Source organism: Oncorhynchus gorbuscha, linkage group LG05, assembly GCF_021184085.1.
Source record: "Oncorhynchus gorbuscha isolate QuinsamMale2020 ecotype Even-year linkage group LG05, OgorEven_v1.0, whole genome shotgun sequence".
Taxonomy (NCBI): domain Eukaryota; kingdom Metazoa; phylum Chordata; class Actinopteri; order Salmoniformes; family Salmonidae; genus Oncorhynchus; species Oncorhynchus gorbuscha.
This window is the reverse complement of record NC_060177.1, coordinates 75,155,051-75,179,903: the sequence shown is the minus strand read 5'-3', so window position 1 is coordinate 75,179,903 and position 24,853 is coordinate 75,155,051. Positions and strand designations below refer to the sequence as shown.

The following is a 24,853-nucleotide window of genomic DNA, read 5'->3' as shown; positions in this document are numbered from 1 at the left end:
TTTCAATATACCCCGCAGCTTGATTTTACCATCAAGAGTGGCTCTTGTATTGTAATTAGGATTCATTTTTAAAAAAAAACGTCATTTAACTCCAATGTTCATTATAACATTTAACATAATCAAGATGTGACAATGTATACATCTTCACAGCAAAATATATTACCAGTGAGACAGTAGGTAAGTGTGGATGTGTTCCTAATGGTACCCCATTTCCTACATAGTGCACTACTTGTAAACAGAGCCTTATGAGTCCTGGTCAAATTTAGAGCCCTATAAAAGGAATAGGACTGTGAGGCCTAGGCCGTAGAGGGAGAGCAACTCCATTGACATTTCATTCCAAGCTCAGATGTCATTGTTAACCTCACATTTTGGAATATAACCTTTCTAAGTATTCTGAATTAAGTTGAAATGGCCAACTGTACCAGCTCTACTCCCTAACAACCGACATTAAACTTACAGATCAAGCTTTGTGATTTGGTGTGATGAAACTCAAGAGACAACAAATACATTTAATATAAAATATAATAAAAACACAATTGATTCACCATCCTTAAAAATAGTTTTATAATTCCACCAACCACCTCTACAATCTGAAAATCTAAAAGACCTACAACATTACATTGCATAACATAGCAAACAATGTATGAAAATGAGTACTACAAATGTCTATTTTAAAGCAGCCCAAACAGCTGAATTATGCCAGTTACAGACAAACAGCTAACTACAGCAGAGGAAATCAATGATTAATTTCAGAGTTTAACAGTAAGTTAGAAATGTAAGTTCATCAAACCAAATGGGTATATAATAAATCACAAGCAAACTTATTGCTCCGATTGTGGACCATTTATCAAAAACATGCATTTGTTTGTTACTAGACACATTTTTTTAAACTCTAGGAGTCCCATTGTGTTGGTGAAACATAGATATGCATAAGAACAGAAATAGTGGTCACCCATCTCAGGCAAGCAAACCACCTTCTATTGATGGTATAAAGAAGCTGTACAAGTACCACACAAGCAATAGGCACAATCCCTGAAGACATACCTCTCAAGCACAAATTCAGAAGCAAACTGAAGCGGTGGCACCAGCCCCATAGCACCAGTTAGGAGAGTTGAATCCTGACAGGCAGACAGAATCAAGCCTTTCTTGCCCCCAGGCATGCATAACCATCACATTAGTTGGAGAACTGAACTGGGGCACAGCCAAGGGGAAGTAAAACATTGATGGTAGCGTTAGAAAAGGGCTTGGAACATACTATACATGTACGTTCTTAGGCTAGGGGGATCCAGAGCAGCAGAGCAGTCAATCATGGTCAGTGTTCACAGATCGAGTATAGAGCAGTATGATTCTCCATAATCAGTCCAGTGTAGGCACTCAGTGGCTCTTTAACAGTGCACAACTGCAGCATTTAGGACAAGGTAACCAACAACTGTTTTAGGATGTGACTCCTTCAGGATAAGTATTTGTAATAAAAATGGTGCAAGAGACATTTTAGATGGGTACTAAATTATGTTTGATCCAGACTCCATTTCCTGAATACGGCATCTGGTGTGAAGAAACAATAGGCTACAAACGTTCAAATGTGCACACTTCAAACTACTGCCATAAGGGTATAAACCTAACACATGGATACGCAGGAAGGTATGAAAATAGTCCTTTTACACAACGGTTACTCTATAAACAACTTCAGAGACATTGAGATGACATGGAATCTTTGGTGTTCAGTCAATATGATCCGAATCAAAATCTTTAGAGCCCAACACAAACATTGTCTACATACGGAGGGTGCTTACCGCTCACACAACTGTGGATGACTGGCTCAGTTATATGCTTGATTTTACATGGACTATATGGTTATATCACAGATTAAGACATATAGACTAAATCTTGGTTCAACAGCAATGACTTAAAACATCAAGAATGATAAGCTTTAGAACATGTACCCAAGTAAAATCAAGACAAGAAGTTCATTCAATGATGAAATGAGTGATGAAGGACAAGACAAAAAAAGGTAAAAGGCAAACAAATATCTCAACTTTCGAGCATAAAATATGCTTATTAGATAAGTGACTAAAATATAGTTAAGGAAAATGTATTATATGGCCATGGACAGATCCTTCAGTAGGCCAGAGCAAGAGGCCCATGTTTCAGTGTGTTTGTGACAAGAGCCCCACCCACCCTTATCAGTGCATTTTTGCACATATCTGCCCTGAGCGACAGAGACCAACTGACCTCCCTATTGGATTGAGCATGCGATCCATGCAATCCTTTGACAAATCCCTGTGCTGGAAAAGAGATGCACCCACCTCACAATTTCTGTAAAAATGTCTGTCCACTCCTTCCTGGCAAAAATAAGCATCCAGCAAGAGATTAGTACTCTAAATATATATTAATTAATTTAAGAAGAAGTCTCAACATTTCTAAGTACCCTATGGAAATAAGTCAGAAAGTCAGAATATAATGGATACAGGTTTGTGCAGATATACCTGGTAAATAAGTTTTAAAAACAGCACAGTAAGGTCTCTGTTCGTTTTGCATATGGTTTGCCAATATCTTCCGTGAACAGTCTCTGGTAACGCAACATAAAAACAACCAATTCAAATGACACAGTAGCTCAGATCAGAAACAGCGATGAACAGCTATAGTCCCCCTTCCCTTTAGATACCTCAGACGAGGCACCGTCAGGAGAAAAGGGAGGACTGAGGACATTACTGAGGGGCATGGACTGTCTGACTGGGACAAAGTGGTGAAAACCTAGGGCTCATTTAACTGGGTTGATGGCCAGTCCAGGCTACTGAGGCCAGTGAACCATACATGGACATGTACTTCACTTTAGACTACATCTAAAGCCCTGTCGCTGAGGGATTTAGCTTTGCAGACATAGGCAGACTGGTAGGTCAAGTCCTTTCTGGGGTGTTGTAGCAATGGAGTTCTGATTCTGGTAAGAGTGCAAATTCAATCCCGATGTATAGATAGTTTTTTTCTTCTTCAGTTGGACGCCCAGACCAGCCTTGGCAAGTCAATCAACCCGCTTTGTGATACGTTGCACCGTATTCATAGTTCCAGCGAGGCTGCAGTGCAAGTCCACTGCATGTACTGTAATGCACCTGTACTGTGGCCCCTTCACTACTGAATCATGAAGCCAGACTGTGGAGCCATGCGAGGGGGAGGCCTCTGAGGCAGGGCAGGGGGGTACTGAGACACAAAAGGGTGCTGGTACCCAGGCTTGACACTGAGCAAAGGGTGGCCTGCCCTGGGGGGGATAGGGGGGTATGGGGTGGCAGGGTAGGAAAAGACAGCAGGCTGGGGCTGGGAGGCTACAGCTGGAGGTTGTTGGGCTGGAGGGGGAGGGGGGGCTCTCCTGGGCTGAGGCACTGGAAAGGGGTTGTGGTTGTTGGCCTCTGTGTAGAGGGGGGCTGGCCTGGCTGAGACCTCCTGAGGATGGGAGCAGGAGACTGGGACCCGAGGCAGCCGTCCACCCTTCAGCACCATCTCCTGCAGCTTGTCAATCTTCACCCTCCTCAGGTGGGCCAGCTTCCTGTTGCTCTGGTACGAGTCCATGAAGGCATCCAGGGTGACGTCCCCGTCCAAGAAGGAGTCCGCCATGTTCTGTTTAGAAAAGAGGGACGGTTTAAAAACATTCCAAGAAAGCAGTCTGGAGATTCCATGCAACCCTTTTATGGAAAAAAATAATAATAATAAAGTATAAACAATGTGATGAATAGATGTGAGGATTCGACAGTAACAAAACTAAAGAACAAACGCAAGGTGTTCCCCCAACTTGTAACTATCAGGACCATAAAGTCAGATTAACAAACCATAAATGGATAGGGCCTCTGGGCCACAGCGGAAATAAAAACAGGAACGGCAGGACACAGTGTATAAACTGATGCCGCAGGACACATTAGGCCGTCCTTTGACAGAGAGAGGTGTTGTAATGCTGTAATGCTGCTTACCTCTGTCTCCTCTTCAATCTTGGCTCCCTCTGCCTGCAATAGAGCAAGAAATGTGTCCAATGAACTGTTCCCAGAGCTGTGGTCTGTGAACAGAAGAGAAAAAATAAACAAAGTTACAATTCTGTTTTCAAATGTAGCTAGAATGCATCATGTCACAGTGACAACACTTGGAAATATGTGGTCTGAACAGAGGAGAACGGAAAGGACAAGACAAAAGTTGACATTTTGTTTTACGACAGCAACTAGAATTAATCTCAAATAGTTGCCTCCTAGTCACACGACTGTTGACAATACTGCTGAAAATATTGAGTAGGCCTCAATAACATGAGACAGAGTCACATGATGACTGCTACAGAAGTATAAGGGAGTATTCGACCAGTGAGCAGGGAACACACACACAGCGCTCCATATCCAGCCGTCACTCATTCTCTAAAACAACCTCTGACACCAAAACCAAGGCCTCATTACGAATTTTCAGGATAGAACCACTCTGAGCAAAGAGACTGACTGTCTTTCATAATGAGTGGTGAACTGAAATAGATTGGGGCCTGCGTCTGTAAATGCACCCTACTCCATAAACAGTGCACTACTTTTGACCAGAGCCCTTTGTGAGTATGGGGTGCTATTTGGCCCAGTCAGAGAGTCTCCAAGGAAGCTGAACGAGAGGCCAGCCTGGTTCCTGTGTTGAGTCAGTCTGCTGACTGAAAGACAATACCAGCTAGAGCTGCTGGAATTACATGCAGGACCTGACACCAAAGCAACCAGATCACACAGCAAAACTCTAGGTTTATTATCCCTAACCACTAGTGTGATGCCAATGCCAACTCACCCACATTTCACCAACACTGGACAAATCACACCTTACAGAAAGACATAACTCATGTAGCCTAGAAGACGAGAGCATGAGTGGTTGGAAAAATTTGTATGCATAATTTTTTTTAAATCATATCTGTTATTACAATGTTTGCGTAATAACAAAATAAGTATTGTAAAGTATTGTAATATGTGTGTAAACCCATTTGACTTGTCAGAATAAGACAGATCTGAGCTATACATCAGGGAGCTCCAGCAAGAAAGACAGAGACAGATAGAAAAGGAAAGATCGAGAAAACACTGTAAAGCCTAGACAAAGGCCTGGCCCCCTCCACCTCCCTGCGAAGTGCCAGATAAAACTGGCTTAATTTAACCAGCTTCCCCGGGCGTGATGCAAGGCGTTTCACAGCTGCCCCAGCCAACGGAGTGCACCCACTCACAGTGAATTACCACAATGACAGAGAGAACTACCGTCTGTCTAATATCACAGGAAGACGACATTTAAACAGAGAGGACAGGGAGGGGAAGTGGTCATCGGTCCAATTGACATGACTGAGATCATTTGATTTATTTGTGAACTAGACATGTTCCAAGTATAGTCTATTAGAACCAAATCCAAGCATACTGTAGGTGTGAGTTGCAGAGTGAAGTGTTAGGAGGATAGAAGCTCTTCCTCTGGCCCAGCCAAATGACTCTCTCATCCCCTCTCCACTCTAATGAGACAGACACACACAAGCATCAGCACTTCTCCACACAATGGAATGATTCTCCACCTCTGAAAGACCAGAGTGGAACACACACACAGTTTTGACCAGGGATCATGAGACTGCCATTTAGTAATGGATACAGACCAGCCTCAACTGACAGTGAAGGGGGAGTTTTTGGCCTCTCTTCCTCTCGCTCTTTCCCTCCCTCCCATGCTTTTTTTGCCCGCTGTTGTACTAAGGGGCAGGGGGGCACAGTCTGTCCTGCCACCCTGGTCCCCACTCACTGCCACCCTCGAGAATGTTCTGAAGCACCCCTGTTGCAGTTGCTATGGTGGAGGGAGTCACTGTATGCGAAGGAAACACACGTGCCAAACAATACTGGGTTGATTCTGCCGTAAGACCATGCTTTTCATCTGGGTCACAAGGCTGAGTTCAGTTGCTCCCAGCGCTGTGGGCTGTCTCCCAAATGGCACCCTATCCACTATATAGCACAAAAATAAAGTGCCTGTTTGAGACACAACCCTGCTCTGTCCTTCCCATGCAGATGCACTACGGCTGCTGCTTAGAGCAAATCTACAACTAGGATAGCCAGCACACAGGGAAACCGGTATCCTACATTTGACAAAAGCCCTCTCGCCATCAACAAACAAATGGCAGGTGGCGAGGTCTTCCATGATAGAACAGCCACACAAGTAGAGCATGGGAATATAAGTCCAGGCATTGTCATCTCCCGTCTGGACTACTGCAACTTGCTGTTGGCCGGGCTCCCTGCTTGTACCATCAAACCCCTGCAACCTTCCCAAGTTCTCTCATGTCACCCCGCACACTCCACTGGCTTCCAGTCGAAGCTCATATCCACTACAAGACCATGGTACTTGCCTACGGACCCCTCCCTACTCTCAGGCTCTGCTCAAACCCTACACTCCAACCTCCGTTCTGCCACCTCTGGTCTCTTGGCCCTTCCACCCCTATGGGGGGCAGCTTCCACTCAGCCCAGTCCAAGCTCTTCTCTGTCCTGGCACCTCAATGCTGGAACCAGCTTCCCCTTGAAGCTTGGGCAGCAGAGTCTTTGCCCATCCTCCGAAAACATCTGAAACCCCCTCTCACACCAAAAAATAATGTGTATTTTGTGAACTAACACACACACTTTAATTTCAAGCTCTGATTTTACTGATAGCTACTTTATTGAGGAAAAATGTACGTACTAGGACTGTGATATTAGGTTGACCCACCTAGCCATCTTAAGATGAATGCACTACATCGCTCTGGATATGAGTGTCTGCTAAATTACTAAAATGTCAATGTAAAAGCACAATACCATCTACTGTGTACAAAAGGAGGCAGAGACAGAAAGCCTGTTCAGCTGCAGGGTAAATGGCAGCCTATGCATTGAGGAGGACCAAATCACTGCTCTTGTGACGAGAGGAGAATACAAAGACAAACTAACTTCATCAGTGAGTGCTACATCCACCACAACAAAGACTGAAGTGAAATATTGGCATGCTGTTTGGAGGGGGCTGCCTGGCAACCTTCGCGTCATACCAGGTCATAAGTATCAGCAGTCAATTTATTCAGTGGCGTAGGATGCACCTCCACAGGCCCCGCAAGACAGGGGGGATCCCCCAAAGCTCGGGGGCCCCCCAGATAGCATATGAACACGTCAAATGTAACACAATATGTTAAGAATTACAGGAAATTAACTTTAAAACTGCAACATTTTCTCTCAGCCTCATTGCAAAATATATCAAATAGCATGAGATTAGCTATTAGAATTGCACATTTTTCTCTCTGATAATCCAATGGAAGAACAAACATGAGGAAAATATTATGCAAACTCACAAACTACCCGCCATGACAGTAAATTACAATGTTCAAAAGCTCAAAGTGAGTTGTCAATTTGGCAATCCGGGTAATAGCATTGAACTTCTTCAAACCGTCACACAAACCATGTCAATCAAAATAAAAGTTGTTTATCATATCAACCTATTCATGTCAACAGTAATGCATTTCAAATTCAAATATATAAATTCAAACAGTAAGAAAGCCTCATCTGAGTCAGAATGGCAAATACGGCAGGAACCCTAGTCTTGTTTCTGTAGCATCTATTACCTAGTTTGGATTTGTGAACCTGGTAGGCCTCGAAGCTCTCCTGTAGGGAGCTGTAGCAAGTGGTGAGCTGGCTCTTCTGGTGATTCAGTCTGGGCTGCAGTTGAAGGTTCTGCTCTGCCAGGCTCCGGTTACTGGCCAGGATCATCACCTTGGTCTGTTGCACCTCCTGCATCTACAACATACAAAGGATCACACAGACATTGAGTATGGATACAATAATGCAATTATTGTGGATAGTCAGATAAATACAATAGATTAAACAGTTCGCAAGAAGAAAGATTTCCCTAATAATCCTGTTTACATGGACATCTGAAAATTGGCAATAAAATAAACATTCTACCACAGTGACCATGTTATGTTTTGGAAGCATACTTGATTCTGAGTTCGGATATACAGTATACAGTTTGTATGTGAAAACTACTAAGTAAGCATAGTCTGTTTTCCTGAACTACACTCACATAAGGAGTGCTAGCACATGCGCTGATCAAATACACCACTGGAACGCCGATTAAGATGTTACTGCAGCGCAATGTGTGTATTTTTTGTTGACAATTTCCATACCTTTTGGAAACAAAACACATTTTATAAAGAGGATGGGATCCACCAGCATATTTTGGGTTCCTGGATCCTTTCATAGCATTATAAGGCTGCATTGAGACAATTTTATGTTTTTATTTTATTCCACCTTTATTTAACCAGGTAGGCTAGTTGAGAACAAGTTCTCATTTGCAACTGCGACATGGCCAAGATAAAGCATAGCAGTGTGAACAGACAAGATGGCGTAGCAGTCAGACGTCTTGTCGTGTCGTGTCCCTTGTATATATCGTTTTGTTTTTTTAAACATATTTTCCTTCGCATATCTTTTAAAACATTTTGCTAAACCTCAACTTCTAAATACTCTCCTGCAACCCGCCTCACCCAATGTAGCGCGGATCTGCTTTTTTTTCTAAAGTATTTATATTTACTTCAGATCCGGAACCCCTCAACTGAAGCTAGCCAGCTAACTACCAGCTATCAGTCTGCAAACCATTGCTAGCGATCTTCAGCTAACCGGTCATCAGCTAACCTTTAGCGCGGAAAGCTCTCGCCAGTTCGAACAACGTGACTCTAAGCAGAGCATAACGGACATATTATTATTTATATTTTTTTATCCCCGGATTCCCACCGCAAACGGAACATTTTCAGCTGGATCTTCACAACTAGCTAACTGCAACCCCGGATGATTACTCCTGGCTAGCATTTCCATCCGTTTAGCTTGAAGCTAGCCCGGCCAGAGCTCCTGTGCTACCACCGAAGCATACCACCGGGCTACAATATCCGGACCCACGACCGGTCTATCGATGTCACCGCATGAAGAGGTATAAACAGACTCACCCAATCGCGACGTCCCCCAAAGGCTAACTTTCTAGCCCTTGCTATCTCCTTGCTTGCTAATTCGGCCTGCTAACTGCTACCTTGTTCAGCCCCGGCCTACTAACTGTTAGCTTGCTAGCACAGGCCTGCTAACCGTCTGAATCGCCGCGTCCCAACCACTCAACGGGCCCATATTTACTTTCAATCTCTTTTCGATTTTTAATTTGATTATACCTTCCGGTAACCTGCCTCACCCAATGTGATACGGAATCGCTATTATATTACATTTTTTAGAACACATTCAAGAACATCCAGAAGCTAACCAGCTAACTAGCTACAAGCTATTTAGTCATAGTTAGCCACTGCAAGCGTCCTTTACCTTCTGCACAGCCAGCCAGTTTTTTTAACCTGGATAATACTCGCCAGTCTAGCTCCCCTGCCCCATCCACCGCTGCCCCCTGGACACTGATCACTTGGCTACATAGCTGATGCATGCTGGACTGTCCCTTAATCACGGTACTCCATTCTGCTTGTTTATGTTTTATCTGTCGGCCCCATCCGCACTCAGGCTCTGTGTGTAGTTAATCCGACCCTCCCTGCCTAGTCAACGCCATTTTACCTGCGGTTGTTGTGCTAGCTGATTAGCTGTTGTTGTCTCACCTACTGTTTTAGCTACTGTTTTAGCTAGCTCTCCCAATTCAACACCTGTGATTACTGTAGGTCTCTCTCAAATGTCAATATGCCTTGTATACTGTTGTTCAGGTTAGTTATCATTGTTTTAGTTTACAATGGAGCCCCTAGTTCCACTCTTCATACCCCTGATACCTCCTTTGTACCACCTCCCACACATGCAGTGACCTCACCCATTACAACCAGCATGTCCAGAGATACAACCTCTCTCATCATCACCCAGTGCCTGGGCTTACCTCCGCTGTACCCGCACCCCACGATACCCCTGTCTGCGCATTATGCCCTGAATATATCCTACCATGCCCAGAAATCTGCTCCCTTTATTCTCTGTCCCCAACGCTCTAGGCGACCAGTTTTGATAGCCTTTAGCCGCACCCTCATACTACTCCTCCTCTGTTCCGCGGGTGATGTGGAGATAAACCCAGGCCCTGCATGTCCCCAGGCACCCTCATTTGTTGACTTCTGTGATCGAAAAAGCCTTGGTTTCATGCATGTCAACATCAGAAGCCTCCTCCCTAAGTTTGTTTTACTCACTGCTTTAGCACACTCTGCTAACCCTGATGCCCTTGCCGTGTCTGAATCGTGGCTCAGGAAGGCCACCAAAAATTCAGAGATTTCCATACCCAACTATAACATTTTCCGTCAAGATAGAACTGCCAAAGGGGGAGGAGTTGCAGTCTACTGCAGAGATATCCTGCAAAGTAATGTCATACTTTCCAGGTCCATACCCAAACAGTTCGAACTACTAATTTTGAAAATTACTCTCTCCAGAAATACGTCTCTCACTGTTGCCGCCTGCTACCGACCCCCCTCAGCCCCCAGCTGTGCCCTGGACACCATTTGTGAATTCATCGCCCCCCATCGAGCTTCAGAGTTTGTTCTGTTAGGTGACCTAAACTGGGATATGCTTAACACCCCGGCAGTCCTACAATCTAAGCTAGATGCCCTCAATCTCACACAAATCGTCAAGGAACCCACCAGGTACAACCCTAAATCTGTAAACAAGGGCACCCTCATAGACGTCATCCTGACCAACTGGCCCTCCAAATACACCTCCGCTGTCTTCAACCAGGATCTCAGTGATCACTGCCTCATTGCCTGTATCCGCTACAGAGCCGCAGTCAAACGACCACCCCTCATCACTGTCAAACGCTCCCTAAAACACTTCTGTGAGCAGGCCTTTCTAATCGACCTGGCCCGGGTATCCTGGAAGGACATTGACCTCATCCCGTCAGTTGAGGATGCCTGGTCATTCTTTAAAAAGTAACTTCCTCACCATTTTAGATAAGCATGCTCCGATCAAAGAATGCAGAACTAAGAACATATATAGCCCTTGGTTCACTCCAGACCTGACTGCCCTCGACCAGCACAAAAACATCCTGTGGCGGACTGCAATAGCATCGAATAGTCCCCACGATATGCCACTCTTCAGGGAAGTCAGGAACCAATACACGCAGTCAGTCAGGAAAGCTAAGGCCAGCTTCTTCAGGCAGAATTTTGCATCCTGTAGCTCCAACTCCAAAAAGTTCTGGTACACTGAAGTCCATGGAGAACAAGAGCACCTCCTCCCAGCTGCTCACTGCACTGAGGCTAGGTAACACGGTCACCACCGATAAATCCATGATTATCTAAAACTTCAATAAGCATCTCTCAACGGCTGGCCATGCCTTCCGCCAGGCTACTCCAACCTCGGCCAACAGCCCCCCCCCCCCCCCCGCAGCTACTCGCCCAAGCCTCTCCAGGTTCTCCTTTACCCAAATCCAGATAGCAGATGTTCTGAAAGAGCTGCAAAACCTGGACCCGTACAAATCAGCTGGGCTTGACAATCTGGACCGTCCATTTCTGAAACTATCCGCCGCCATTGTCGCAACCCCTACTATTACCAGCCTGTTCAACCGCTCTTTCATATCGTCTGAGATCCCCAAGGATTGGGAAAGCTGCCGCAATCATCCCTCTCTTCAAAGGGGGAGACACCCTGGACCCAAACTGTTACAGACCTATATCCATCCTGCCCTGCCTATCTAAAGTCAACAAACAGGTCACTGACCATCTAGAATCCCACCGTACCTTCTCCGCTGTGCAATCTGGTTTCCGAGCCGGTCACGGGTGCACCTCAGCCACACTCAAGGTACTAAACGATATCATAACCGCCATCGATAAAAGACAGTACTGTGCAGCCGTCTTCATCGACCTTGCCAAGGCTTTCGACTCTGTCAATCACCAGATTCTTATCGGCAGACTCAGTAGCCTCGGTTTTTCTGATGACTGCCTTGCCTGTTTCACCAACTACTTTGCAGACAGAGTTCAGTGTGTCAAATCGGAGGGCATGCTGTCCGGTCCTCTGGCAGTCTCTATGGGGGTGCCACAGGGTTCAATTCTAGTGCCGACTCTTTTCTCTGTATATATCAATGATCAGCTCTTGCTGCGGGCGATTCCCTGATCCACCTCTACGCAGACGACACCATTCTATATACTTCCGGCCCGTCCTTGGACACTGTGCTATCTAACCTCCAAACGAGCTTCAATGCCATACAACACTCCTTCCGTGGCCTCCAACTGCTCTTAAACGCTAGTAAAACCAAATGCATGCTTTTCAACCGTTCGCTGCCTGCACCCGCACGCCCGACGAGCATCACCACCCTGGATGGTTCCGACCTTGAATATGTGGACATCTATAAGTACCTAGGTGTCTGGCTAGACTATAAACTCTCCTCCAGACTCATATCAAACATCTCCAATCGAAAATCAAATCTAGAGTCGGCTTTCTATTCCGCAACAAAGCCTCCAACAAAGCCCCCATACTGTTTTTATTTATTTACTTTTCTGCTCTTTTGCACACCAATATCTCTACCTGTACATGACCATCTGATCATTTATCACTCCAATGTTTATCTGCAAAATTGTAATTATTCGCTTACCTCCTCATGCCTTTTGCACACAATGTATATAGACTCCCCCCCTCTTTTATTTTTTTTCTACTCTGTTATTGACTTGTTAATTGTTTGCTCCATGTGTAACTCTGTGTTGTCTGTTCACACTGCTATGCTTTATCTTGGCCAGGTCGCAGTTGCAAATAAGAACTTATCAGTGACCCAAGCACAGCTCAGTTAGTCCCTACCACTGTGTCGATGAGTTGTCATAATGCTACTACAGGGGCCTCCCGGGTGGCGCAGTGGTTAAGGGCTGCGCCACCAGAGACGCTGTGTTTGCGACCAGGCTCTGTCGTAACCGGCCGCTCCGTGGGGCGAAGCACAATTGGCCTAGCATCGTCCAGGTTAGGGGGGTTTGGCCGGTAGGGAAATCCTTGTCTCATCGCGCACCAGCGACTCCTGTGGCGGGACGGGCACAGTGCGCACTAACCAAGGTTGCCAGGTGCACTGTGTTTGCTCCGCTGGCTTCCGGGTTGGATGGCGCTGTGTTAAGAAGCAGTGCGGCATGGTTGGGTTGTGTATCGGGGGACGCATGACTTTCAACTTTTGTCTCTCCCGAGCCCGTATGGGAATTGTAGCGATGAGATAGGATACTAGCTACTAAACAATTGGATACCACAAAATTGGGGAGAAAAAGGTCAAATTAAAAAATATAAACAAATAAAATAAAATAAATAATGCTACTACAAAGTACATTATACCAGGGGCGTTGGTAGACACAATATAAGTAACCTATTGTATGTTCCTCTAACTGCCCTGAATGCCTCTGCTGATCTTACAGCTATTGTTTGCAGTAATCAGGTGCCAGAGTTATATTGTTAGCACTGAGGCAGTGTATTCTAGTAGGAAGTTCACTGTGTGCAGCCAAACTTGCAATAACAAAAATAACATGAGCATGTATACTTCTGCTAAGCTTCCCAGTAAAGCAATGCAAACAATCAAGCATCCCAGTAAAGAGCTAAAAATAGCCCACATTAACATATGTAGGTTAAGAAACAAGAGTCATGAAATTACTAACTTGGTAGTAACCAATAATATTCTAATTCTGACTATCTGAAACTAAAATAATACCTTCAACAATACAATAGTAGCAATACATGGTTATAAAACCTACAGAAAAGACAAATGCCAATGGAGGTGTTGATGTTTATATTCAGAACCACATTCCCGTAAAGCTTAGAGAGGATGTAATTGTAAATACTGTTGAAGTAATATGGCTACAGGTTCATCTGCCTCACCTAAAGCCTATAGACCACCAAGTGCTAGTCAGTATCTGGATAACGTGTGTGAAATGCTTGATAATGTGTGATATCAACAGAGGTATATTTTCTGGGCAAATTAAATACAGACTGGCTTTCATCAAGCTTCCCACTCAATAAAAAGCTTCAAACTGTAATCAGTGCCTGTAACATGGTTCTGGATATCAGTCACGCTACCAGGATAGTAACAAACAGCACAGGATTTAAATCATCTAACGTGTATTGATCACATCTTTACGACTGCTGCAGAAATTTGCTTGAAAGCAATATCCAGATCCATCAGAAGTTGTTTTCACAATATAGTAGCCATATCTAGGAAAACCAAAGTTCCAAAAAGGCTGGGCCTAATATAGTCATACAAGACATTTTTGCAGTGATTCCTATGTTTTTAATGTAAATAATTTGTTGGTCTGTGGTGTGTAATGAGGAGCAACCAGACGCTGCACTTGACACGTTTATGAAATGGCTAATTCCAGTTACTAATAAGCATGCATCCATTAAAAAAAATGGCAAATAAGTCTGGCAGCACAACAGATTGTTAAATGTAATGCAAATAGAGAATTCATGTGACTAAACTGAATAAAAGGAAGAAGAAACTATACTATGAAACAACAACAAATTATATAAAAGAATGAGAGTAAAAAGTTCTGGAGCACCTAAATAAAACTTTGGCCAAAAAGGCAAACTCAGCTCCTTCATCACAAAACCTACTGATATCGCTAATTACTTTCATGATTTTTTTCATTGGCAAGATTAGCAAACATAGGCATGACATACAAGCAACAAACGCAGACACTACACATCCAAGTCTAACTGATGAAATGAAAGACAAGCATTGGAATTTAGAATTCCGTAAAGTGAGGGTAAAATTCTTTGTTGTTGTCTATCAACAATGAAAAGCAACCGGGGTCTGAAAACTTGGATGAAAAATTACTGAAGATAATAGAGGACGATATTGCCACACCTATTTGCCATATCTTCAAATTAAGATTCCTTGAAAGTGTGTGCACTCAGACCTGGAGGGAAGCAAAAGTAATTCCGCCCCAGTAATTCTGCCCCATTTACTGGCTCAAACAGCCAACCAATTAACCTTGTCGCCAACCCTTAGTAAAAAAATAGTGTTTGACCAAATACAATGCCATTTTACAGTAAAGAAACTGACCACAGTCTTTCAGCACGCTTATAGGGAAGGACATTCAAGATGCACAGCACTTACACAAATGACTGATAATTGGCTGAGAGAAATTGATGATAAAAAGATTGTGGGGCTGTTTTGTTAGACTTCAGTGCAGCTTTTGACATTATCGATCATAGTTTGCTGCTGGAAAAACTTGTTATTGCTTTACACCCCCTGCTATACTGTGGATAAATAGTTACCTGTATAATAGAACACAGGGGGTGTTTTTTAATAGAAGCCTCTCCAAACTAATCCAGGTTGAATCAGGAATTCCCCAGGGCAGCCATTTAGGCCCCTTACTTTTTCATTTTTTACTAAAGACATGCCACTGTTTTGAGTAAAGCCAGTGTGTCTATGTACAGTACCAGTCAAGTGTGGACACACCTACTTATTTTTTTTTACATTGTAAAATAATAGTGAACACATCAAAACTATGAAATAACACATGGAATCATGTAGTAATCAAAATAGTGCTAAACAAATCTAAATATATTTTATATTTGAGATTCTTCAAAGTAGCCACCCTTTGCATTGATGACAGCTTTGCAAACTCCTGGCATTCACTCAACCAGCTTCATGAGGTAGTCACAATGGAATGCATTTCAATTAACAGGTGTGCCTAGTTATAAGTTAATTTGTGGAATTGCTTACCTTCTTAATATGTTTGAGCCAATCAGTTGTGTTGTGACAAGATAGGGGTGGTATACAGAAGATAGCCCTATTTGGTAAAAGACCAAGTTCATATTATTGCTAGAAAATGCTCAAAATAGCAAAGACAAACAACAGTCAAGACTTCAAGACATGAAGGTCAGTCAACACGGAAAATGTCAGGAACTTTTCAAGTTTCTCCAAGTGCAGTCGCAAAAACCATTAAGCGCTATGAGGAAACTGGCTCTCATGAGGACCACCACAGGAAAGGAAGACCCACAGCTACCTCTGCTGCAGAGGATAAGTTCATTAGAGTTAACTGCACCTTAGATTGCAGTCCAAAGAAATGCTTCACAGATTTCAAGTAACAGACATCAACATGATCACAAGAATGGTGGGCAACTGTTCAAAGGAGAATGCGTAAATCAGGCATTCTTGGTCGAATTGTTGCAAAGAAACCACTACTAAAGGACACCAATAAGAAGAAGAGACTTGCTTGGGCCAAGAAACACGCGCAATGGACATTAGACTGGTGGAAATCTGTCCTTTGGTCTGATGAGTCCAAATGTGAGATTTCTGGTTCCAACCGCCGTGTCTTTGTGAGATGCAGAGTAGGTGAACGGATAATCGTCACATCTGTGGTTCCCACCGTGAAGCATGGAGGAGGATGTGTTATGGTGCTTTGCTTGTGACACTATCGGTATTTAGAATTCAAGCTACACTCAAGCAGCATGGCTATCACAGCATTCTGCAGCGATACGCCATCCCATCTGGTTTGCACTTAGTGGGACTATCATTTGTTTTTCAACAGGACAATGACCCAAAACACACCTCCAGCCTGTGTAAGAGATATTTGACCAAGGAGAGTGATGGAGTCCTGCATTAGATGACCTGGCCTCCACAATCACCCAACCTCAACCAAATTGAGATGGTTTGGACCGCGGAGTGAAGGAAACGAAGCCAACAAGTGCTCAGCATATGTGGGACCTCCTTCAAGACTGTTGGAAAAGCATTTCTCATTAAGCTGGTTGAGAGAATGCCAAGAGTGTGCAAAGCTGGCATCAAGGCAAAGCGTGGCTACTTTGAAGAACCTCAAATATATTTTGATTTGTTTAACACTTTATTGGTTACTACACAATTCCATATTTGTTTTTTCATAGTTTTGTGGTCTTCACTATAATTCTACATGAAAATAGTACAAATTAAGAAAAACCATTGAATGAGAAAGTAATTTCCCAACTTTTACTGGTACTGTATGTAGCAAAAAAAAATGCCCTCTGGGGCTTCTATTACCATAAATCTAACTAAATTTGTACAAACTGATAGCGAAATTACAGACGCTGTTAGCTAAATGCTAAGCGAAAACGAACATAACTAATTGCAATGACTCGAGTCATTTTACCACATGACTCGGGTCAGTCTCATCAAGCTACATGGACAGAAAAAGCAAGTAGCTTGGGCGTGAACAGCATCATGTGGCCCAGCTTTGGAAATGAATTAACTAACCTAATAGGCAGTAGAACACTTCTTCCAAAACAAATGATTTTGTCACGGAATGACAGAAGCCAGCCAGCAGTGTGGACTTGGGCTGCGAGTGGGTGGGTATGGATGGTGACAGAGAGAAAACCACATTTCAGACAAGGCCAGAGGCTAAGTGCATTCATAACCACTGTGCTTCACACACTGTACTGTCGTGACCTGACCAAACCATACAACCAACAGAACCGTGTCTCAATAAGCCACTCCAACGCAGTGCACTGGAGGGAAAAAAGCCTTAAATAGCATCCATGACTGCAGGCTTGTTCTGTCAAACCCCCCCCCCCAAAAAAAACACTGTTTTACAGGGGAAGGAAATAGTTAATGACTGGATCTCCACTTTCTCTGTACAGTGACAGAAGACGAGGAACAAATTTAACAGGAGAACACCAAAACTGTCACACCAGACAGACTGTGCTGCTCACCATATTCATTTTCTTCCTATTTAAGATGCCATATGACGTTATTATGCTGAAGGCAGAGGCTTTTAGCTGTGTAGGGATTGAGTACAGCGGCCGTATCAAGTGGCTCAGAGTAGGTAGGGGTGCTGATCTAGGATCAGTTCAGCCTTTTTAGATCATAATTAATATGATTTTATGGACAGGGAACACCTAATCCTAGATCAACACTCCTACTCTGATGCTTGATAAACACACATACATCCATAGAGCACAGAAGGCCAGAGGAAGCCTCACACCCAAACAGAGGCTTTTATTTGGAGCCTCCTCTGGAGCTCAGTCAGGGCTCCAGACTGTGACCATCTAGTCACATTGCAAGTGCACGAAGCATTTACTGTTAGATTAATACATGGCTACTAGCAGTAGGTATTATCACAGCCCTTTACAAAAATTCTCCCCGAACCCAAAAGTAGAGTTAGTTCTAAATAAAAATGTTATGCTCTAAAGTGTCAAAAAACATAATCTAAACACAATATAAAGCCATCTATTAACTGTAATCTAAAATATCAATAGTATATGGTTACGAATACTCCTTCCTTTAATGAAGGTTGAGTTCCACTGATATCATCAAGGCCCTTTTTCAGCCTATTAGCAGTCAGTTGCCAATAATATGATTGGTCTCCAATTGTCCAAGTAAAGAGATTCCTTCTTTAGTTTGGGCATAAAAACTAATAGTCCCCGTCTCAAAGAAGGAGGTAAGATAGGATTAGCAATACTCTCTTTGTAGACTGAAAGCAAGAACCTTCTAACATCAGGCCAAAAATGTCAATAGACATGATACTAACAGTTCGGTGGCTATGAATAATGGAACATCCCCTCGTTTCTCTATTGCTAGAGGAATTAGGCAGGGTTGTCCAATCTCCACTCTTTTATTTATTGTAGCCAACAATTTACTGAGAATTGAAAAGGGATCAGTATCTAACAAATCTGAGAATTTAAAAGGGATCCGTATTTTTGGTAAAGATATAAATATCAGTCAATTTGCAGATTATATTAACCTTTTACTCCCTTGGCTATTGACATAATCAAGAAATGTTCTTTGGCCTCTGGGTTGACTCAACCTTAACAAATGTGATATCATGCCAATTCACTGCTGTGACTCAAGTCAACATTGCCTCCCTACCTGTTAAAAACAAAGTTAAATATTAATTATTTTTTTATCACAAAAAAAATGTTTCAGAGACTCTTTCAACATTGATAGTATAATTAATTCCATGAGAGATTCTTTAAGTCAGTGGCTGCAACGTGAGGACTCAAAATTGAGTTGTGTTCTTTGTGCAAGACTGATGGTTTATCTAGAATACTTTACCCAAGTCAATTCCTTTTTCTTTCTTCTAACAACACCAAACAAGTAAATTGTTAGATTTATTTAGAGGAATAAAACACATATTTGGAAATCAAAATTTATGAAAAAGATTATCATGGATGTTTACTTCCTATTGATTTTAAGTTGTTCATGGGTACTTTTAGGATTAAATGGTTGAAATTGTCTGTTTAATCCTACCTCTGTGGTATCATATCCCTAAAGTCTGTTTAAAAAAATTGGTGGACTTGAATTCCTAATGAAATGTGATTTTGACCCATGAAAATTACCTGTGAAGTTTTACCAGCAAATTACATTTTTCTAGAAAGAGATTAAAATTGATAGGAAATTCATTTTCAAAGTTCTTTGGTTTGACAAGGGTATTCATTTTATCATTAGAGTCACGATCTAGCCAATATGTTTTGAGTTTCCACTTCCTCATATGGTGAATTACCAAATTGAATTAGGCCTATATACAGTGGGGCAAGCCTGGTGCAGGTTTACAATTTTGTTTCTGGTGTTCTTTGACAGCTCTTTGGTCTTGGCCATAGTGGAGTTTGGAGTGTGACTGTTTGAGGTTGTGGACAGGTGTCTTTTATACTGATAACAAGCTCAAACAGGTGCCATTAATACAGGTAACGAGCAGAGGACAGAGGAACCTCTTAAAGAAGGAGTTAAAGGTCTGTGAAAGCCAGAAATCTTGCTTGTTTGTAGGTTACCAAATACTTATTTTCTACCATAATTTGCAAACAAATTCATTAAAAATCCTACAATGTGATTTTCTGGATTTCTTTTCTAATTTTGTCTGTCATAGTTGAAGTATACATACCTATGATGAAAATTACAGGCCTCTCTCATCTTTAAGTGGGAGAACTTGCACAATTGGTGGCTGACTAAATAATTCCCCCACTATAATATATTAGTGCACATAAAGATGAAGGCAATTCATCTCTTTTGAACTAAAAAAAAAACAGAACATGTTGTAGTCCTATTTTTGCCTATTCGTTAACCCAAAATTCATGACAAATCACTGGATTAGGTTGCATATCTAAATATTTTGAATTATGAATTCCTGTTTGGACATGTTAGAACATATTTATTGAATACCATCTCAGTAGGCTGTCACTTCTTAATAAAACATTGTGAATGACATTATAATAAATTATAAGATGATGCTTCAAATGTATTGTGTGACGCTGCACACATTTTTTGAGGGGGGGGACGGGGGTTCCACCTAACTATGACCTGGTCATCACCAACTGAAAAAGTTAGTAGGGGGAAATGTTAGTCTGGAGCATTGTTGGTCCAATAGAGGATTGCAGAGCCCTGTCTAGCCAAACAGGGAGTGAGATAAAGAGGACATGTCCCAATGTCAGGCCTGGTGTCATGACGTTGCCTCTTTGGGGTGGCGAGCCCATCCCCCTCTCCCTGCCTCCCCCTTTCCTCATTCAACTAGGCTGCTGTGGCCAGAGAGACGTCGTAAATTCCTGAGGATCTCCTCATGGACACGCAGTATAGAGAGAGTACATTTTCATAGAGAACCAAGGAATTCCTTCCACCTCACAGAAATTGAGGTACGAACAAATTTCATGTTCCGGAGAAAGTATAAAAGATCGGTGAAGAATCCAGCTACGAACTGGTCCGTTTGTTACAACTTGGGGAAGCTCATGGGAGACGGTGTGGCCACATTACCATAACGCTGTTTATATAATAGCCTCATATGAGGTTTACATCTAATTGTTGTATAACATAAATGAGTGAGTATGATACTGTTTACACTATTTTACAATGTGATTTTGGACTGTTTAATGAACTTAAAAAGGGAATTGGAGTTAACTAAATCAGAGGACCGCCCCTGAGCCCAGTTAGGGTCAGGCGTCCTGGGACAGCCCTTTTCTGCCATTCTGAATAAAACCCAACTTTGAGAAATTATCACGAGACCATGTTTTTCTCCATTAGGAGGGGGACAAAGGTTGTAGACCATTGCTGAATCTTTTAACGTGGTTAAACTCTAAACTCTTACGATTATCGATACCGACAGAATAAGAACAAGTCTTTGATATGAATTACTAGTCTGCAGCTAGGAATTCGGTATCATTGAACGCAAAGAACAACAACCACCAAAAACATCCATTCTATAACAAATGAATGAATGTCACTCTGAACTATCCCCTCTAACCAAGACAGAGAGAACAAAACTCTCCAACAAACAAACTTTTCACCAGCGATCAAGATGACACACTGAGCGTAAATATATATATATATATTTATTGCAATTGTTCCCGAATGAGTGAGCGTTCATGTACAAAGCATTTCAATTGTTAGAATTATCACTCTGTAGTGACTTCTTAGTCGACCCCCACTTCCCTTTTGTCTAACAAGCCACCATGCCGGTTTAGCCCACTAGGGCACATTCTATCATTTCATGTAACCATATTTACTGTTTGTTTATGCATTTCTGTGAATTACTTAGTAATAAATAAATGATTTAAGACAATTGACGTATGGATGACTCATAGTGAAGACTGGGTTGGTGCAGATAACCAACCATTTTCGACATTTGGAATGAGACTAACGTGAGGTAAAGTAAATAATTCATTAAGTCGAAGACTAATTGATCAAATAAAATATCTGAAAAGTTATTTCCTCGGTGCCCCGACATCCTAGTTAATTACCGTTACGTGATTAATCAGTCGATCGCATAATAATAAGAGAATCTTTGATAAAAAAAACTGTAAGTCAATTTAATGATAGTAAAGACACAATACTGGTACAGGTCTAGTTACATATCACAGTCTCTTATTCACTGACTGATACTGGCTTACACCTGCGATTATGTTATTTTACTTCTGCAGGTCTCTTTAACTACAATCACATCAAAATGGTGACAATGTGGCTCTTCTCTACAGCTCTACTGAGAAAGAGGCTTTGCCTACTGAGACACTGATCATGGAAGAAATTCACATAGAGAGGCTGAATGACTGTACACAATCAGCTTAAACTCAAATTCACTTAGAATTTGTACATTTCACATGTTAAGTTAATCATAAGATACACCATGTGGTGATAGACAACTAGGTCACCCAGCACCCTGGCATCCAGATCCTCCCTGTAACATTTGTTCAAAGGGAACTTTCCTTGCTTGATATGCTATTCTTAGCTGGATGTGTTGGGTTGAAAATAGTGTGCAGTTTCTGCTGCCTGATCAAACCAAGGCCAGTCTGGCAGCTATAGTCCCCGTCTGTCCCTGACTAACATGCGCACGCGCACACACACACACACACACACACACACACACACACACACACACACTATTAGAGAGCGCAGTAAAATAATAATCCACAGAGTTAATTTAGAACAGTAGGTTTATATCTACTAGTAGGGCACAAGTTAGTCTACACCGGTTGTTTACAAAGCATGTGACAAATATAATTATGTCAATGTGTATGAAAATGTATGCACTCACTACTGTAAGTCTCTCTGGATAAGAGTTTTTGCTAAATTGTGAAAATGTAAATGTTGATTGATGTCTGGCTGCCAGACAAATATAAAACAGTCGGTGTATAGCCTATGATACAAAACCAAGGTAAACCAAACAGAGGAGACTCGTGTAGATTCAGACTGAGATTATTCTTCAACTCAAATAACAAGAACAGACCAAATTTAAATGTAACCCCATTTGCACACAATTACTGGGCCGGCGAGGGCATTTCCAAATGTGTTAGCTACCCGGAAGTGGACACATGTCTATACTTACGGGTATGCATACAATGAATTCTCATTCCTGGAGCAGTACACAGTGTACTTACTTACTCTACCTGCTCAGATTACATTCACATGTTCAGAGCTGTGACAGCCATCAGCTTCGCCTTTGTCCCCTTACAATATACACACACATAATATGATAACGGTGCAGAACTTCCCAACTTACTCAATGAGGTGTGTCCTGAATTAGTCAGAACTGCCTTTTCCAGTCATTAGGAGCACTTCTCACTTTGTACCAAATGGCACCCTATTCCCTACATAGAGCAGCACTACTTTTCACCAGGTATCTGGTCAAAAGAGGTACATGGAATAGGGTGCCATTTGGTACACAGACTATGACTAATTCCCTCCACTGACAGGTCAATACACAACCCTCTGTAACCTGTAATGACATAGCTGAAGGTCCATGGTTGGTAACCTACAGCATTAGCTCTGTGATATATAGCTCTATCGGCATTCGACTCCATTGCCACAAACTGTTGCTGCATCATACGGAGTAAAAGGAAACCATGGTCAGCTAGAAACAGATAGAGGGAGTAATAGAAAAGGAACTTGGACTATAAAAAGCTAATCTCTGATGATAGCACATTGAGACAAGCAAATCAATGTTTGCTGGTTTCACTGATTATTTTACAATGTCAGTTAAAGACCTTACAGATTACGAAGGCCTAGATCCATCTGTAGGAAAGGAGGATTCTATGGAATTCATGTCTAGGAACCAAGTAAGTTCACCCTCACATACAGTGGGACAGCTAGGTTATTGTTTTTTTGTGTGATACTAGAAGTTCTGACAAAGGAGGACTCTGAAAACTTAAGCAATCATCAGTATTAAGCCGTGGAGTGGTTTACATTCAATATAATCTAACAATGTACTGAAAGTTATTCTGTTTAGTTGAGCAGAATGCCATGGCACAGTTTGCAACTAAGTCCATTCAGCAGCTGACAACGCCATGCTTGTTGTCATCAGTGTCCTTACAATTGGCCAATCGTGGTCATATGTATTTATTTACTCACAAACTGGGTTCAGGGCAGGGTTCCCCTGGGCTAAAAGGGATGCTGGTTATACAAGTGAAAATGTTATATTTTTTTAGATCGGGCGCAAGACCATGACTTCGTGGCATTGCACCAATTTAAACAGAAATAAGTGTGAATACCTGCCCTGTTGGGTCTTGCAATTGACGTTTTCCAAACAGATCCTTTCTGACCAGCTGAACTGTATGTCATGTCATGTCTGCAGCTTGGCAACATAGCGTACAGTATTTTGCTTTGTCACTTACCAACCACAATATCGGACTCCCTCCCCAGAGAGGAAGTACGTATTTTTACTATTTTCATTACATGTTGATCAATATGAATCTACTACCAATACAAATATGGGAAGGATTCTGCCCATTTTAACTACAACAGTGTTGTCATGTTTCTTGTACTGTCAATCACTGCGAGTGTTTTTACTTGTTACGCTGTAAAATGGCAAACTGCAACAGTGCTTCGATTCTACGAAACGTCTCGAGTTCCAGGAAGGTTACTTCGAGTAAGAAAGCAACGTTCTAAAAAGGTCGCAAAAGAGCGTAACACACCTGACATCGAAATAAGCTACTCTACCTCCCCGCACATAAGAGGTAAAATATATATATATATATTGGGAAGTATGCCATTGTTCCGCAAATTTGTAACTTTCCCTGGAGGCTTCGTTGCCTACCCTACAAGCTGGCGAAAGCTAAACAAAGGGATTGACATTGAAACAATGCAGCAGAAAACCCAAGCTATATAGTAATATTGTTATAGTGGCTTACCTCTTCCATTTCTTGGACAATGCTGTTGAGTTTGTCATCATCTTCAAGCAATTCGTTGAGCTGTGTCATCGAGTACGAACTAAACTTGTTCCCAAAACCAGACATTTCTGTCACAGCTGTGTTCCTCTCTTTGCCTCGCGGATCCTTTCACTTCACCAAGTTTACGCGATCCGGAGAATAAACAACAGCATCAAGATAGGTGACTGACTGGCTGAAGATACAAAAAAAAGAAGCTCGAGTATCACCGGAAGCTGTGGGTCTCTAGGACAGGATTGGTGGGGATTTGACATCATCAGACAGTACATTACAGAACGTATAGTTACTATTATTTATTTTTTATTAAAATAAAAAGTAGT

At 42.3% G+C, this 24,853-nt stretch overlaps 1 protein-coding gene across 1 annotated transcript; it reads right to left on the bottom strand.

The window, feature by feature from the left end:
- Positions 1-547: 547 nt before the first annotated feature.
- Positions 548-24,755, bottom strand: LOC124036502 (vacuolar protein sorting-associated protein 37B-like). Its single transcript, XM_046351167.1, has 4 exons — positions 24,498-24,755; positions 7,586-7,757; positions 3,957-4,039; positions 548-3,609 (listed from the first exon to the last, which is right to left on the bottom strand). Exons 1-4 carry the CDS (start codon positions 24,600-24,602, stop codon positions 3,127-3,129), a joined length of 843 nt encoding a protein of 280 aa, XP_046207123.1. The 5' UTR covers positions 24,603-24,755; the 3' UTR covers positions 548-3,126.
- Between the last annotated feature and the right edge of the window lie 98 nt (positions 24,756-24,853).